The sequence below is a fragment of the Platalea leucorodia genome (assembly GCF_965183815.1).
Source record: "Platalea leucorodia genome assembly, contig: HAP1_HAP1_SCAFFOLD_351, whole genome shotgun sequence".
Taxonomy (NCBI): Eukaryota; Metazoa; Chordata; class Aves; order Pelecaniformes; family Threskiornithidae; genus Platalea; species Platalea leucorodia.
Window position 1 is genome coordinate 15912 of NW_028121227.1, and position 14270 is coordinate 30181.

The window sequence follows — 14270 nt, forward strand, 5'->3', positions numbered from 1 at the left end:
GCACTGCTGCAGAGCAGGGCTGAGTCCTCAGCAGCCAGCGGGCAGAGGCCCTGCTCCCCACACTATGCTCAGCCAGAGCTGCAGCCACTGAGCTGAAGGAAGGTCTCCTGGAAAAGGAGTAGGTGTGGTTGTGGGCGCAGTGTAGCAGGGTGAAGGTTTAGGAGAAAGGCTTAGATTTTGCTCAGAGAAGGCTCCCCTAACGCTTCATTGACTCTTCCTGTAGGAACAGGACCCCGTGCACAGAGGCAGCAGATGTCCAACAGCAGCTCCATCACCCACTTCGTCCTCCTGGCATTTGCAGACGCACGGGAGCTGGAGCTCTTGCACTTCTGGCTCTTCCTGGCCATCTACCTGGCTGCCCTCCTGGGCAACGGCCTCATCATCACTTCCGTAGCCTGCAACCACCGCCTCCACACCTCCATGTACTTCTTCCTCCTCAACCTCTCCCTCCTCGACCTGGGATCCATCTCCACCACTGTCCCCAAAGCCATGGCCAATTCCCTCTGGGACACCAGGGCCATCTCCTATGCAGGATGTGCTGCCCAGCTCTTTCTCTTTGCCTTGTTCATAGGAGCAGAGTACTGTCTTCTCACCATCATGGCCTATGACCGCTACGTTGCCATCTGCAAACCCCTGCACTACAGAATCCTCTTGAGCAGCAGAGCTTGTGTCCACATGGCAGCAGCTGCATGGGGCACTGGGTTTCTCAATTCTCTCCTGCACGCTGCCAATACATTTTCACTCCCCCTCTGCCGAGGCAATGCTGTGGACCAGTTCTTCTGCGAAATCCCCCAGATCCTCAAGCTCTCCTGCTCACACTCCTACCTCAGGGAGGCTGGGCTTCTTGTGGTTAGTGTCTCTGTGGGCTTTGTGTGCTTTGTTTTCATTGTGGTGTCCTATGTGCAGATCTTCAGGGTTGTGCTGAGGATCCCCTCCGAGCAGGGACGCCACAAAGCCTTTTCCACGTGCCTCCCTCACCTGACCGTGGTCTCCCTGTTAGTCAGCACTGCCATGTTTGCCTACCTGAGACCCCCATCCATCTCCTCCCCATCTCTGAATCTGGTGGTGGCAGTCCTGTACTCAGTGGTGCCTCCGTCAGTGAACCCCCTCATCTACAGTATGAGGAACCAGGAGCTCAAAGACGCACTGAAGAAGCTCATTCAATCCATAGTCTTTCAGCAGCAATAAGCTGCCCGTGTCTCTTCACAAGTGATTTCCAATGTATCTGGGGAATCTCCTGTGCTTGGTGCGTTTCATCTGTGACAACTGTGTTTCTCCAGGAATGTCTGCATGTAGTCCGCTTCTCCAGAGGCATGAACCCAGTCTGTCTGACCCAAAGGTCTTTGCACATGTGCCTGGCCCGATGGTATAGCTGGCCTCCCATGTCACATCTCTGTAATAAAAGGGGGTTTCTTCAGTGCTGGTTTCTGAAGGTTAGGCTCTTCTTCCAAAGCTGAGGTCAGGAACAGCCTGAAGAAGTTGCCCCCCACAAGGCTGTGCTGCTGTGCTGGTGATCTCCATGGGCTGAGAGGAGGAGGGCATGGGGCGATGTGTTAGGGAATGGGACTGGTCTTGGTGGTCAGCGAGCTGGACAGGAGGCAGCCGTGTGCCCTGGCAGCAAGGGAGGCCACCAGCATCCTGGGCTGTACAACCAGGAGCATGGCCAGGAGACGGAGGGAAGGGATTCTCTGGAATATTCCATCCAGATTTCAGATCCCTAATTCAGGAAAGATATTGGCAAGCTGGAATGGGTTTAGCAAAGGCCCCTCAGGACAGCCAGGGACTGGAGCACTTTGCTGGTGAGGAGATGCTGAGGGAGCTGGGCTTGTCCAGCCTTGAGAAGGCAAGGCTGAGGGGGGACCTCAGCCCAGCCTGCCAGTCCCTACGAGGAGGTCATGGGGAATACAGAGCCAGGCTCTTAATGATTGTGTTCTTAGTGATGGTTCGGAGGAAAAAACAATGAGCATTCAGCCTGGAGATAAGGAAAGTTTTTCAGTGTGAGGCTGAGCTCCTCACTCCTGGGCTCTTCTTCCCAAGATGAAGTCCCAAGTGTGGATCTGAGGCTAATTTGGCCTGAGATACCCTCCTGACAGTGAGGGACAGATAAATCCCAGCAAGATTGAATTACTTGGACCTCCAGTGCTGTCCAAAAAGGCCTTGCACAGGCATGGAAGAGGCTGAGGATCTCATTGCCTCACCTCCCCACCCCTTGCCTGGTAAAATCTGCCCCCAAGTCTCCCTGGTCTTTGAGTCCCCCAGCAGCCTCTGGGGTAGCAAAGCTTCAGCCATGTGAGAGCAAGCTGCAGCTGGGGAGCACTAGTGCCAGCTGGACACAGGCAAGTGCATGGGAGCAGAGGGGATGCACCCAAGGGGGCTGGGGGAAATGGCTGCTGTCATTGCAAGGCTGCTGCCCTTTGGCTTTGAAATGTCATGGCAGCTGGGGGGAACATAAGGATCCTTGTTAGAAAGTCCAACCGATGGGCAGTTTCTAGGGGCGTCCCTCCCGGGGAAGTGCTGGGGCCAATGCTGTCTGACATCTTTAGTGGTGGCCTGAACAATGGGACAGAGTTCACCCTCGACGTGTTTGTGGACGACACATAACTGTGGGGAGCCCTCCATTGAGTCGGGGGCAGGGAGGGGAACTGGATGATGCCCAGAAATATCTCCCACATTGAATTACTCAATAAATCTTTACCTGGAGTTCTCTGTAAAGATAAACGAGGTAGAGGAAGGAGAAAGGGCAGAGAGGCTGAAGAAGAGATGGGAAATAGGTCACTAGAGATAGAGTAGTTTTTCAAAAGAAAATTTCTCCACTGAGAGCACTGGTAGGAAATGTATTTTGATGAACAGCTGCATATAAATGTGTTGGCAGAGGGGAAGTAATGTGCTGTGCTCATGTGGTCCTCCCAAATACAAAAATAAAAAAAGGAAAAGAGTATTAGCACTCAGCCAAAATACCTGACATTCTGCAAATGAAGATTGTTTTGAGTTGTTGCCTAGAATAAGTTTTAAGTAGGTTTCAACTCAAGACTAAGACCTGCGTTCAGGTCTGGATTCATTTGCCCACATGCAGAGGCTGTTGCTGTCTGAGCTGCCCCGGGGTTACAGATGTACCCATAAGGTGCTTGGAAATGTGACCCAGGGCTCCCTTCTGGAGCATTAGTTGGTCACCAGGAAATCCCCAGGCATCTCGGTTGAGACATCTTCTGTCTCTCCATTTACTGCCAAGGGAAGCCTAGGCAACTCGATCAGAGGTAGACATCTGCGTTGAGGTGTTTGGTGTTGGGTAAGGACAACCTTGTCCCTTTCTGCACCTAAAATAGAGTGACAATTCATGCACCGCGGAGGGAATGTGAAGGGAGTGTGTCTTGCTGATTTAGGGACTCCTTCCAGAAGTGCTGGTAACACAAATATGTTGGCCATGCAGAAAGAGAGCGTTTCCCTGAAGACGGTCACCCTTCTTCTCTGGAACGGTCGAGAGAGCTCAGCCCCTCAGAGTGTGACCGGCTGTGTGAAAGGGTGAGCAGTGGCAAGGCCAGTCCTGGGCAGGGAGTGTTTGAGGGCACTGAACTCCGTGTGAGACACAAGCATACTCTTTTTAATGTTATAGGCCTGATTACAACAGAAGAATTCAGAAAATGTCAAAAAATAAAAAGAAGCCACGAAGAAATTAAGGAAACAATTTAAAGGGAAGGAAATGTTCTACTTCTGTGGTGGGTTGATGCTGGTTGGATGCCAGGTGCCCACCAAGCCACTCTATCGCTCCCCCTCCTCAGCTGGACAGGGGGAGAAAAATATGACAAAAGGCTCATGGGTTGAGATAAGGACAAGGCGATCACCATCAATTCCTGTCATGGGCAAAACAGACTCAACTAGAGGAAATTAATTTCATTTATTGCCAATCAAAAGTCAGAGTAAGATAATGAGACATAAGAACAATCTTAAAACACCTTTCCCCCACCCCTTCCTTCTTCCCGGGCTCAGCTTCCCTCCCGATTTTCTCTACCTCCTCCCCTGCGAGCGGTGCAGGGGGACAGGGAATGGGGGTTGTGGTCATTTCATCACACGTTGTCTCTGCTGCTCCTTCCTCCTCAGGGGGAGGACTCCTCACACTCTTCCCCTGCCCCAGCGTGGGGTCCCTCCCATGGGAGACAGTTCTCCACGAACTGGTCACACAGCTCAGCTAACATTGGTGGTGTCCTCTCCTGGGCACTTGCCCAGACCAGCCCAGACCTTTCCTGGCTCTTCCCATCTCCCCTGCCCTCTCCCCAGCCCAGCCCATTCCAGTAGAGCAGCCCAGCCTGGGCTGGCCCTATGGCAGTGCCCCCCACAGGGTGCTGCAGAGCTCTGGGCACTCACCCCACAGCTCCAGCCCCTCTGAAGGGAGCAGAGAAGGGTCAGCCTCCCCATCAGCCCCAGGGCTGGAGGCTCACCCTGGCATGAGGAAAGGGAGTTTAGGAAAACTGCAGGAAGCATGGTCTCTGGTCCAGGAGATGCCACAGACTGACCATGGCCCATCATTGCCAGTCCCCCTCCCCAGGCCAGCACAAGAGTCCTGGCCAGGGCACAGAGCAGCGTGCCCCAAGTGGGTGCCTGCAGAAAGAGGTTTCTCTTTCTCATGGATTCCTCCCTGCAGGCACAGAAATGCTCCCTTGCTCTTTTCCCTGGCTATGCCTTTCCCCTGGCCAACTTGTCTTGGTTCCCACCCCGTGCTCTCCACAGGCCCCTGAGCTGGCAGTGCTGCTCTGAAGAGACCAGGTCCTGCTGTTGTCCACAGCCATGGCTCCAGGGAAGCAGCAGCCCCAACATGAAGGTGGCAGAAAGGATCTGCCCACTGAGGCAGTGAGGGGCAGCCCCGAGGTCCACAAGTGCCTGCTCCTCCATGTGGCAGCTGGGCTCGTGGCCCCTTGACCCCTCCTGTATGCTGGGGCTGCACCCCCAGCTCCAGAGGAGTTGTACGAGATGGGAGCAGAGTCAAAGAATTTTCTGCTGGATTCTTTATTGGGTTTCGCTAGACAGGGAGCCTGGCTCCATATCTATGTGGGGTCTTTTACGTCAGAAAACTCTGTCAGGGGGGTAATAATAGTATTATTTAAGTGGAAGTAATATATGACATAAAATAAACAAAACTAAGAAATATATGATCAAAAGAGGATGTGAGCTTTTCCTGAGGATGATGGCCACCTTACTGATGCTGCAGTAGTCTGTGTTCAAAGAGTTTCCGCAGGGCCTCTTTGATGTCTGTGTTCCTCATGATGTAGATGAGGGGGTTCACTGCTGGAGGCACCACTGAGTAAAGAACTGCCACCACCAGATCCAGGGATGGGGAGGACATGGAAAGGGGGTTCAGGTAGGCAAGCATGGCAGTGCTGACTAACAGGGAGACCGTGGCCAGGTGAGGGAGGCACGTGGAAAAGGCTTTGTGGCATCCCTGCTCAGAGGGGATCCTCAGCACGGCCCTGAAGATCTGCACATAGGACAGCACAATGAAAACAAAACAAGCAAAAAAGAAGAAGGTGCTAAATATGACAAGCCCAACTTCCCTGAAATAGGCATCGGAGCACGAAAGCTTGAGGATGTGGGGGATTTCACGGAAGAACTGGTCCACAGCATTGCCGTGGCAGAGGGGGAGTGAAAATGTATTGGCAGTGTGAAGGACAGCATAGACGAACCCAGTGCCCCAGGCAGCTGCTGCCATGTGGACACAAGCTCTGCTGCCCAGGAGGGTCCCGTAGTGCAGGGGTTTGCAGATGGCAATGTAGCGGTCATAGGCCATGATGGTGAGAAGAGAATACTCTGCACCAAACAGGAAGAATACAAAGAAGACCAGGGCAGCACATCCTGCGTAGGAGATGTCCCTGGTGTCCCAGAGGGAATTGGCCATGGCTTTGGGGACAGTGATGGAGATGCAGCCCAGGTCAAGGAGGGAGAGGCTGAGGAGGAAGAAGTACATGGGGGTGTGGAGGCGGTGGTCGCAGGCGATCACAGTGATGATGAGGCCGTTGCCCAGGAGGGCAGCCAGGTAGATGCCCAGGAAGAGCCAGAAGTGCAGGAGCTCCAGCTCCTGCCTGTCTCTGAATGCCAGGAGAAGGAACTCGTTCATGGAGCTGCCATTGGACATCTGCTGCTTCTGGGCATGGAAACTGCCAAAGGAGATAAACCAGAAAAATTCAGAGAAGCTTCTCTGAGCAAAATTTGATTCCTTCATTGTGAAATAGCTAAGGGAGCTTTTCTTTCCTGGGGGACCGTTACGCAGCTCCGAGGCTTCAGCTCTGGTTTGTGCTGGCTGAGTGTGCTGTGCAGAGCCGTGCCCTCTCCCCAGGGGCTCCTCGAGGGTCAGCCCTGCTTTACAGCAATGACCCATGGAGGCAGCAACAGCCCAGGGTGTTTGGAGGGAGGGTTCCTGGGGAGGAGTTCCCTGTGCTGCACTAGAGCAGAGGGTGAAAGCTCCGAAGGACACTTTCTTCCACAGAGGCAGGTGGGAGCTGAGGTGCAGCAAATGTGTCTCATTACACTGTGGTTTAGTATTCAGACACCCCATCCCACTTGGGAAATGTTCTTCGAAAGGGTCAAATTTCCACGTTGTGCTGTTGCTCTCAGTGTAAACCTGCGTCAGTGCTCCCATCCAGGAGGGCTGCTCTGTCCATCAGCCTGGTGCCCAGCTGCTCTGTGCTTGCCCCGCTCCCAGCTGGAGGAGGACTGCACCCAGAAGTTGCTCCAGAAAAGCCACTGGACTGTCCTGGGAGCAGAGGGGTCCTGTTCCAGGTGCAGATTTCAAAACACCTCTCCTTTCCAGCACAGCTCTGCAGAGTACGATGGAGAGCACAGGACAAAGATGCTGATTGGCATTGGCAGATCAGGTGCTCTCAGATATCACCAAGGTCCTACAAGAGAGCTGTGCCCTTCTGGAGTGATGCTCACAGCCCCACAGGACTCCCTGTCCAGCATGATCAGGTGTCTGAAGGTGATGTCTGCTAAGGGAAGCAGTGTCTCATTGCCCAACCACTCATTGCAGCCAAGAAAATGAAGAGAGGGCTTGGGCACCTTGGTCCCATGGAAGCACCTCCAGGGCAGCGCCCTCCAGGTCAGGGCCAGAGCAGGCACTCAGCACCCCCACCCCTTGCCCCATACCACCACTGTTACTGCCAGGGAGCCCAAGAGCAGGAAGAAGAGCAGCACAAGCAGGTGGAGAAACAAAGAAAAGCTCTGTGAATCTCCTCCTAAGGGAAGCAAGGAGAGGAGAGGCAGCCGGGCACTCAGGAAAGCCTTCTCCTCACCCAGCAGAGCACAGCACCTCCCGGTTAGCAAAAGCCCAGGGCAGTCGCTCTCAGCCCCTTTGCCCTGCAGAGGGAAGCGGCCCCGTGTCAGGGGAGATGCCCCTCTGCTGTGCCAGAGCTCTGGCTGCAGAGGAGGCACCTCCTGCCCTGGACCACACAGCCTTGAGGGCAGAGGCTGTGCTGGGTGGGAGATGAGAGCAGGGGTCTTGCTCAGAGGAAGGTGTCTGCATTGGAGGGGCTGACAGGGAGCTTTCCAAAGTCTCCCTCCCACGACATTTCGGGTTGGAGTTTCCTACAACACTCTGCCTATGTGTTTGCAGCCTGGAGCTATCCCTGGTGGGAACTGTTTTCTCCCTCCAAGTTTTCCCTGTCAGGGATCACAGACCCCATCACCAACTGCTGTCTGCTCAGCTCTGACCTGAAGAAACCTCCCTGTTCCAGGCACTCTCTAGAGGTACTCCCCGTATGCAGGCAGTGAGGAGCAGGTCAGAGAAACCCTGATGAGGACAACAAAGGTGATGCTGGTGCTCTCTGGAGGTAGAGGAGGGGATGGAAGCAGTTGACTTGCCTCCCACCAGACCTACTGATCTCTCAGTGTAGCAGCTCAGGACTCTCAGTCTCCCTCTCCACAGGTAGCAGCACCTTTCCCCTTTTTCTGAAACAGCAGGAAACAGAAAGCATAGCCTCAGGAAAGCTCTTTACCTTCAAGGGATCCCCTGCCTTGCTCTTCCTCTGGAAAAGTCCCCTCTGAAATGCCCTGGGCAGCTCTGGCTGCACAACCTGGCATCACCCCTTCACCCTTGTCTACCCTGAGCTCCTGGGCTGGGAGGCCTCCTGACAGACCCCATAGGCTGTAGGCTGTGATAGCTTTAGGAGACCCTTCCAGGAAAGCAGCTGCATTGCCCTGCAGCAAGAGACTTACCGTGACAAGGGCTGGAAAGATTTCTTCCCTTGCAGCTCCCCTCTCTCCTCCCACTCCAGGCTGCCTTTAATCTCTCTCTGCCCTACTCCTTTTCCCAGAGCCCTGCTGCGCTTGGCAGAGGAGCTGCTCCTTGGCCAAGCTGTCTCTCTGCACTGCTGCCTGCTTACCAGGAGCTCCCTCCATCCCAGGAGCCCGTCTCAGCCCCGGAGGAGAGGACCTGCCCAAGACGTCACTTGCTCTGCCCCCCACCCCACTCTGTGCTCCCTCCAGGTGTCCCTGGAGCTCTCCAGGAACCTGCTTGGGAAGAAACTGAAGGAATCACCGATGATGCCTGTCTCACCTCTGCAGAGATGTTTCTTTGCAGCAGTGCCCTTTCTCCTCTCCAAGACACAGTTAGGTCTGAGAATCCCCCTTCCTTGGCCCATCATGAGACAGGACACCTGGGTACTGGCAGGGAGGCATCTCCTTTACCCATGCTGAGAGAAGGCAATCAGCTGAGGCAATGGAGGCATCTCATGCTGGATTTGTAGCCCTGGGGCTGGAAGGGACCTCAGCTCCCTCCCATGCCTGCCACAAACCCACAGGAGGTGAGATTCCTCTTGCTTCAGTCATGGTGTCTGCTAAAAATAGGCACCTGCACTGCTTTTCTGTGGTCCCATGGTCACTGATGGAGATGGAGACCAGGAGTTCACACACAAACACCTGGTGACATCTGAGGTGCCAGATGTTGTCCACGATAATGGAGCAGTACTGAGAGACTGGGAAACATCTGGGGGCATCATCCTGCAGCCTGGTGAGGATGCCAGCTGAAATGACGGCAGATGCCCACATTTAGGACATCACTCCCTGTCCCTACTCACGCTGTTCAGGGCCGCCTAGAGAGGTGTCCAGCTGACCAAATGGAGGTCTGTGCTAGAGGGAGAGGGAAGTCTTTCCCTTTCTCCCCTCCTTTAGCTGTATTTACTAGCTGACCGTTGCCTGTAACAAGAATTGTCTCACACAGCCCCACGGAGCCTAACCTAATTCAGGGCAGCTGCTCATTGAATGGCCAAACACAGGCCTGTAGGGCTACGTGAGACGCCAAGGCTCTCCACCAAAACTGCCTGTGGCTGGCAGGGACAGCACAGGACCTGCAGGAAAGCCACGTCCCCTCGGAGCGGGTGCGTGACAGACACCCCAGGCGGCATCTCAGATTCCTTCGGTGCTTGTGTGCAAGTGACTGATTGCCACCCCTGCAGTGAGGCCAGCCCTGTCCCATCTCTATCCAGCAGATGCAAGGCACTGCACGAATAAGAAGCACATTGCACTGGGCTCTCCACTTGTGGGCCTATGTTCTCAGCTTCTTCTAGTTCTCCTCTGCCTCATCCTTTACTCACCCTCTTGACGATACAGTCTTCAAAGAGCCCAGTGAATTTCGAGTGTGCCTAGATCACAGGATGTCCACACCCAAGGACGCTTTCAGCAGCACCTTGTCCTTCCAGGAGATCAGTGCCTCTCTCCACCAAAGGCCCTCCAGGACTGCAGAGACACCACAGGCAGCAACGGCCTCTCCTGCCAGGGCTGCCCAGCCCAGCCCTGTTTCTCTCTGACTTTGGGGACAGTAGGCATTGCTCTCTTTTGGGGCACCTCAAGTCTTTCTTACAATGCCGTCTGCCCCCCGCTCCAGCATGTCTCTGCCATGCAGCAAAGCTTTTGCGCACATGGGCTCTTGGGTGCTTGGTGTCCCTGTTCACCATGACAAGGCTGAGGTTGGCCTGAAATGTTTGAATACTTTTCAGAGAGAGAGAATGTTTTCCTGTGCTGCCATCATGAAACTCTCCAGGATGTGTACTGCTCTCGGGAGAACAAACCTTGATCTTCCCGGCACTTGCTTGACCACTGCTCTGTCCAGTATGGAGTGTACTGAATCTCACTAATCTTCTAGGTATTCCCACATGTCCTGATTCAACTGACCATTTCTCAAGTCATCTTCTCCAGCAGACTGTCTGCACAGATGCCTTTTTGAGTGTCCCTCTGGTTTTCCTCCTCCCATTACTCTCCATTCCCTCAGACCCTTCCCAAGTACCCAGGTGCTGCTTGGAGCTTCAGGCAGTTGAAAGCTTGCTGCTCCTGTCTCCTGACTGTCTCTGTAGCCAACTCCTTCATTGCCTTTCTCTCTGTCCTTTCCTACTAATCTCACTGAAGATTTTCCCCTCAAAAGTACAAGTGGGATTTAGTGGAGGCAACTTGGACTTCATAGACAGCTGAGGAATGTTTTTTATTCTTCACTGAATGACTCTTCCTTTTTTTGTTTTTGTTCATGTTACACTAAGAGAAATGCTGTGTCTCTGGGAAAGCAGAAGGAAATGGAGGCTGAGACATTCAGCTCCAGCCTGAGTGGGGAAAGCTTCCATTTGAACATGAGTGATGTGAGTTTCAGGTGACCGGTGAGAGAAATGGCAGGTTGGGGTGGGGTGGGTGGGATGAAGAGTGTCTCTAGAGTGTCTGACAGAAAGGGTCTTGCTTTTCCTGCGTGTTCATACTTCATCATGAGACCCTCTGGATCTATATGACTTGGAGATTGTCTATATTGTTTATTCTGTAAGCAGAAAAATAATGAAAATGCACAAATCTTTTCAAAATGTTATTTCTTTTTGACATCTTCTCATTTAGACTATACTCCTGAACTCTCCCTAACGAACCACACAAGAAGGGAGGCATTAAGGAAAACTGCAGAGCGCCAAGGCGTGTTAGGGTATCTGCATTTCCATGAGCCCTCTGGTGCCAAGTTCCTGAACTGCAGCTACCAAAAGGAGATTGAACAAGCCGCTGAAGAAGCCTTTAAAATGTGATTAAAATCTCCAGGACTCTGAGGGTGTCAGTGGGCCCCCTGAGAGCCATCACAGCTGAAGCCATGAAGGGAAGCACAGGTGGAGGAACACCTCCCTGGGGGCTGCCTTAAACTAGCAAGAGGTCAGCACTGGTTCCAGGTGACCAAGGCAATGTGCAGGTGGCTCTGCTGCCATGTCAGCCCTTGATGGGTTTCATCAAGAAGGATGGGCAAGCTCTGATCCCTGGCACCTGGGAAGGGAGATCCTTTTCCTCATGCATTGCTCAGGGCTCGTCATGGAGCAGTGTGATGTGGGGGTGTGCGATGACGAGTGCAGGACAACCCTAGGACTGCCTGGACTCTAGGGGGGATGAGGAGGCACCAAGGCCATGGGGCTGTAAGGAAATGGTGTTCCCTCGTGGCTCTTGGTGGCAGTGACAATATTGATAGCTGAGAGGAGAGAGACCTTGGTTGTGTTGGGCAAGTCCCAGCCCCACCAAGGCCCTCAGTCATCTCCACCATGGGCTCTCCTATGCTGTCCCATGCCTGCAGCAGTTCTCCTGCAGACTTTGGCCACCCCCCAGCTTCCCCACTTCACTGTGTACCTAGGCTTTACAAATGTCTTTTTGTGCTGCCTGCCTTTTGCTTCTAACACAAAGCTGTGGTTTTGCGGGGATTTGCCAAAGCTGTGAATCCCCAAGCGACACATCCAGCTGCTTTCAAAGCTAATGCTCCTCAGTCACCTAAGGTATCCCAGCACTGTACTTACTTACCATAGAATCATAGAAAGAATCATAGAATGGTTTGGGTTGGAAGGGATCGTTAAAGGTCATCTAATCCACTCCCCCCTTCAGTGAGCAGGGCCATCTTCAACTAGATCGGATTGCTCAGAGCCCCGTCCAACCTCACCTTGAATGATTCCAGGGATGGGGCATCTACCACCTCTCTGGGCAACCTGTGCCAGTGTTTCACTGCCCTCATCATAAAAAAGTTCTTCCTCATATCTAGCCTCAATCTACCCTCCTTTAGTTTGAAACCATTGCCCCTTGTCCTATCACTAAAGGCCCTAATAAAAAGTCTGTCCCCATCTTTCATGTAAATCCCCCTTTAATTACCGAATTAAATAATTACCTTTAATTACTGAGTGGTCTGGAGAAAAATGAGAAAAAGCATATTTTTTTCACTAATTTTCCAGGAGAAAAGAATTGCTTGGGGGGTATTATGAATGTGCATAAATATCTGATGGGAAGGAATGAAGACAAGGGAGCAAAACTCTTCTCAGTAGTTCCCACTGACAAGACAAGGGCTGATGGACACAGATAAAAACCCAAGACATTCCATCTGAACCCAAGAAAACAATTTTTCACTGTCAGGGTGGTCAAATACTGGAACAGGTTGCCCAGAGAGGCTGAGGAGCCTCCATCCATGGAGGTATTCCAAACCCACCTAGACAAGGTCCTGAGCAACCTGCTCTAGCTGACCGTGTCTCAGCTGGGGAGTTGCACGTGATGAACTCCAGAGATGCCTTCCAATCTCAACATCTCTGTCATTCTGTGAGTGTGAAGGAGAAAAGTAAGACGGAAAGAAATTAACAACACACAGCCCTGACGGCAGACACAGTGGGATCCTGTGGAGAGGGCCCACGCTGGAGCAGGGGAGAAGTGTGAGGAGGAAGGAGTGGCAGAGATGTTCTGTGCTGACCGTAACCCCCATTCACCATCCCCCCAGCTCCTCCTGGGGTTGGGGTGGGTAGAAGAATTGGGAGCAATGGAGTAATTTGAGCCTGGGAAGAAGGAGTGGGGTGGGGAAATGGTCTTGAATTTTTTTGCTATGCTTTCTCTCTATCCGAATGTCTTCTAATTGGCAATAAATTCAACTGATCTTCCCCAAGTCAAGTCTTCTTTGCCTATGACAGTAATGAGTAAGTGATCTCCCTGTCTTTATCTTGACGCATGAGCTAGTCCACCTTATCTTCTGCCTTTGTCCTTTTGAGCTGGGGGTGTGAGTGAGCAGCTGGGTGGGTGTCTGGCTGCTGGCCAAGGCTAACCCACCACAGGACCAGCACAGCAGGACTGCTGTGTCCAGCCTGGGGCTCAGCAGCACAAGGAAGATCCTGACAGACTGAAGCAAGTCCTGCAGAGGCCGGAAGGATGGTTGGGGCCTGGAGCATCTTATGGACAAGGAGAGGCTGAGAGAGCTGGGTTTATCAGAAATAGCTGCATTTTTGAGAAATCCCTCAGAGCCAAACACCGGAGCCAGTACCCAGGCCAGCTGGGGAGGTCTCAGTCAATGGAGATTTTCAAAATTGGTTGAGACAAGCACCTGATTGGGCTGGAGCTGTCTGAGAAGAGGCTTGGCTGAGACACCAGCTGTGGTAAAAGCTGTGGGGTTTAGTGTGTAATGGCTGTCTGTAGGAAACTGCATCCCTTTTTATTAATAATGGCAGTGGAGTTGGGTATCACTGAGCCCCAGATGAGGACAGGCATGACCATGCAGCAAAGGTCCTTCCTCAGGGCTGGGATGTATGGCCAGAGATGGAAATGGCTGGTGGGTGCAACTGGTCTAGGACAAATTTCCTGGGGCAGTTTCCCCGGGGTGTTCAGGGCACATGGCACAGACGAGGCCCCTCTCTTCTGCACCTTGGATGCCTTGCTTCCTTCACCACGACACCTGGCTCTGCACTGGGAGTGCTGGCTGCCCCTACCCCGCACACTCACACATCTTAGCTCTACACTGGTGGTTTTCTCTCTCAGGCTCTTTCCAGCCCAGCCCAGCCCCTCCCCACCTCTCCCCACCTCCCCTGCCCTCTCCCCAGCCCAGCCCAGCCCAGCAGAGCAGCCCAGCCTGGGCTGGCTCCATGGCACTGCCCAGCGCAGGCTGCTGCAGAGCTCTGGGCACTCACCCCACAGCCCCAGCCCCTCTGAAGGCCACAGCAGCTGCTGGGGGGCAGACAGCGGGGCTCAGGCTCCCCATCAGCCCCACAGCTCGTGCTGGCCACAAGGCCATGAGGAAGCAGAGGCTAGGCACTCTCTGGCTCTCCTGAACTCATCTTGTAGGTGACCCCCAAGCCCCAACCGAATTTTCCCCCTCCTCTGCTGCCACCAGCCCCACTCCCCAGGACAGCACCAGAGTCCTGGCCCTGGTGGTTCTCAGGCAGCTCCTGCAGCTCTCCACTCTCCCTTCCCTGTGCCTGCTGAGTCCCCGCTTACTTCCATGGCACTGCAGAGTCCATGTTCGTGGATATGTCAATTTAGTGCTTTAC

The 14270-nt window shown here is 53.4% G+C and overlaps 1 protein-coding gene across 1 annotated transcript; it reads left to right on the forward strand.

The window, feature by feature from the left end:
* Positions 1 to 252: 252 nt before the first annotated feature.
* Positions 253 to 1188, forward strand: LOC309604108 (olfactory receptor 14J1-like; the record flags this gene model as incomplete). Its single annotated transcript, XM_082339020.1, has 1 exon — positions 253 to 1188. The coding sequence occupies one exon, from the start codon at positions 253 to 255 to the stop codon at positions 1186 to 1188; it is 936 nt and encodes a 311-aa protein (XP_082195146.1).
* Positions 1189 to 14270: the final 13082 nt, after the last annotated feature.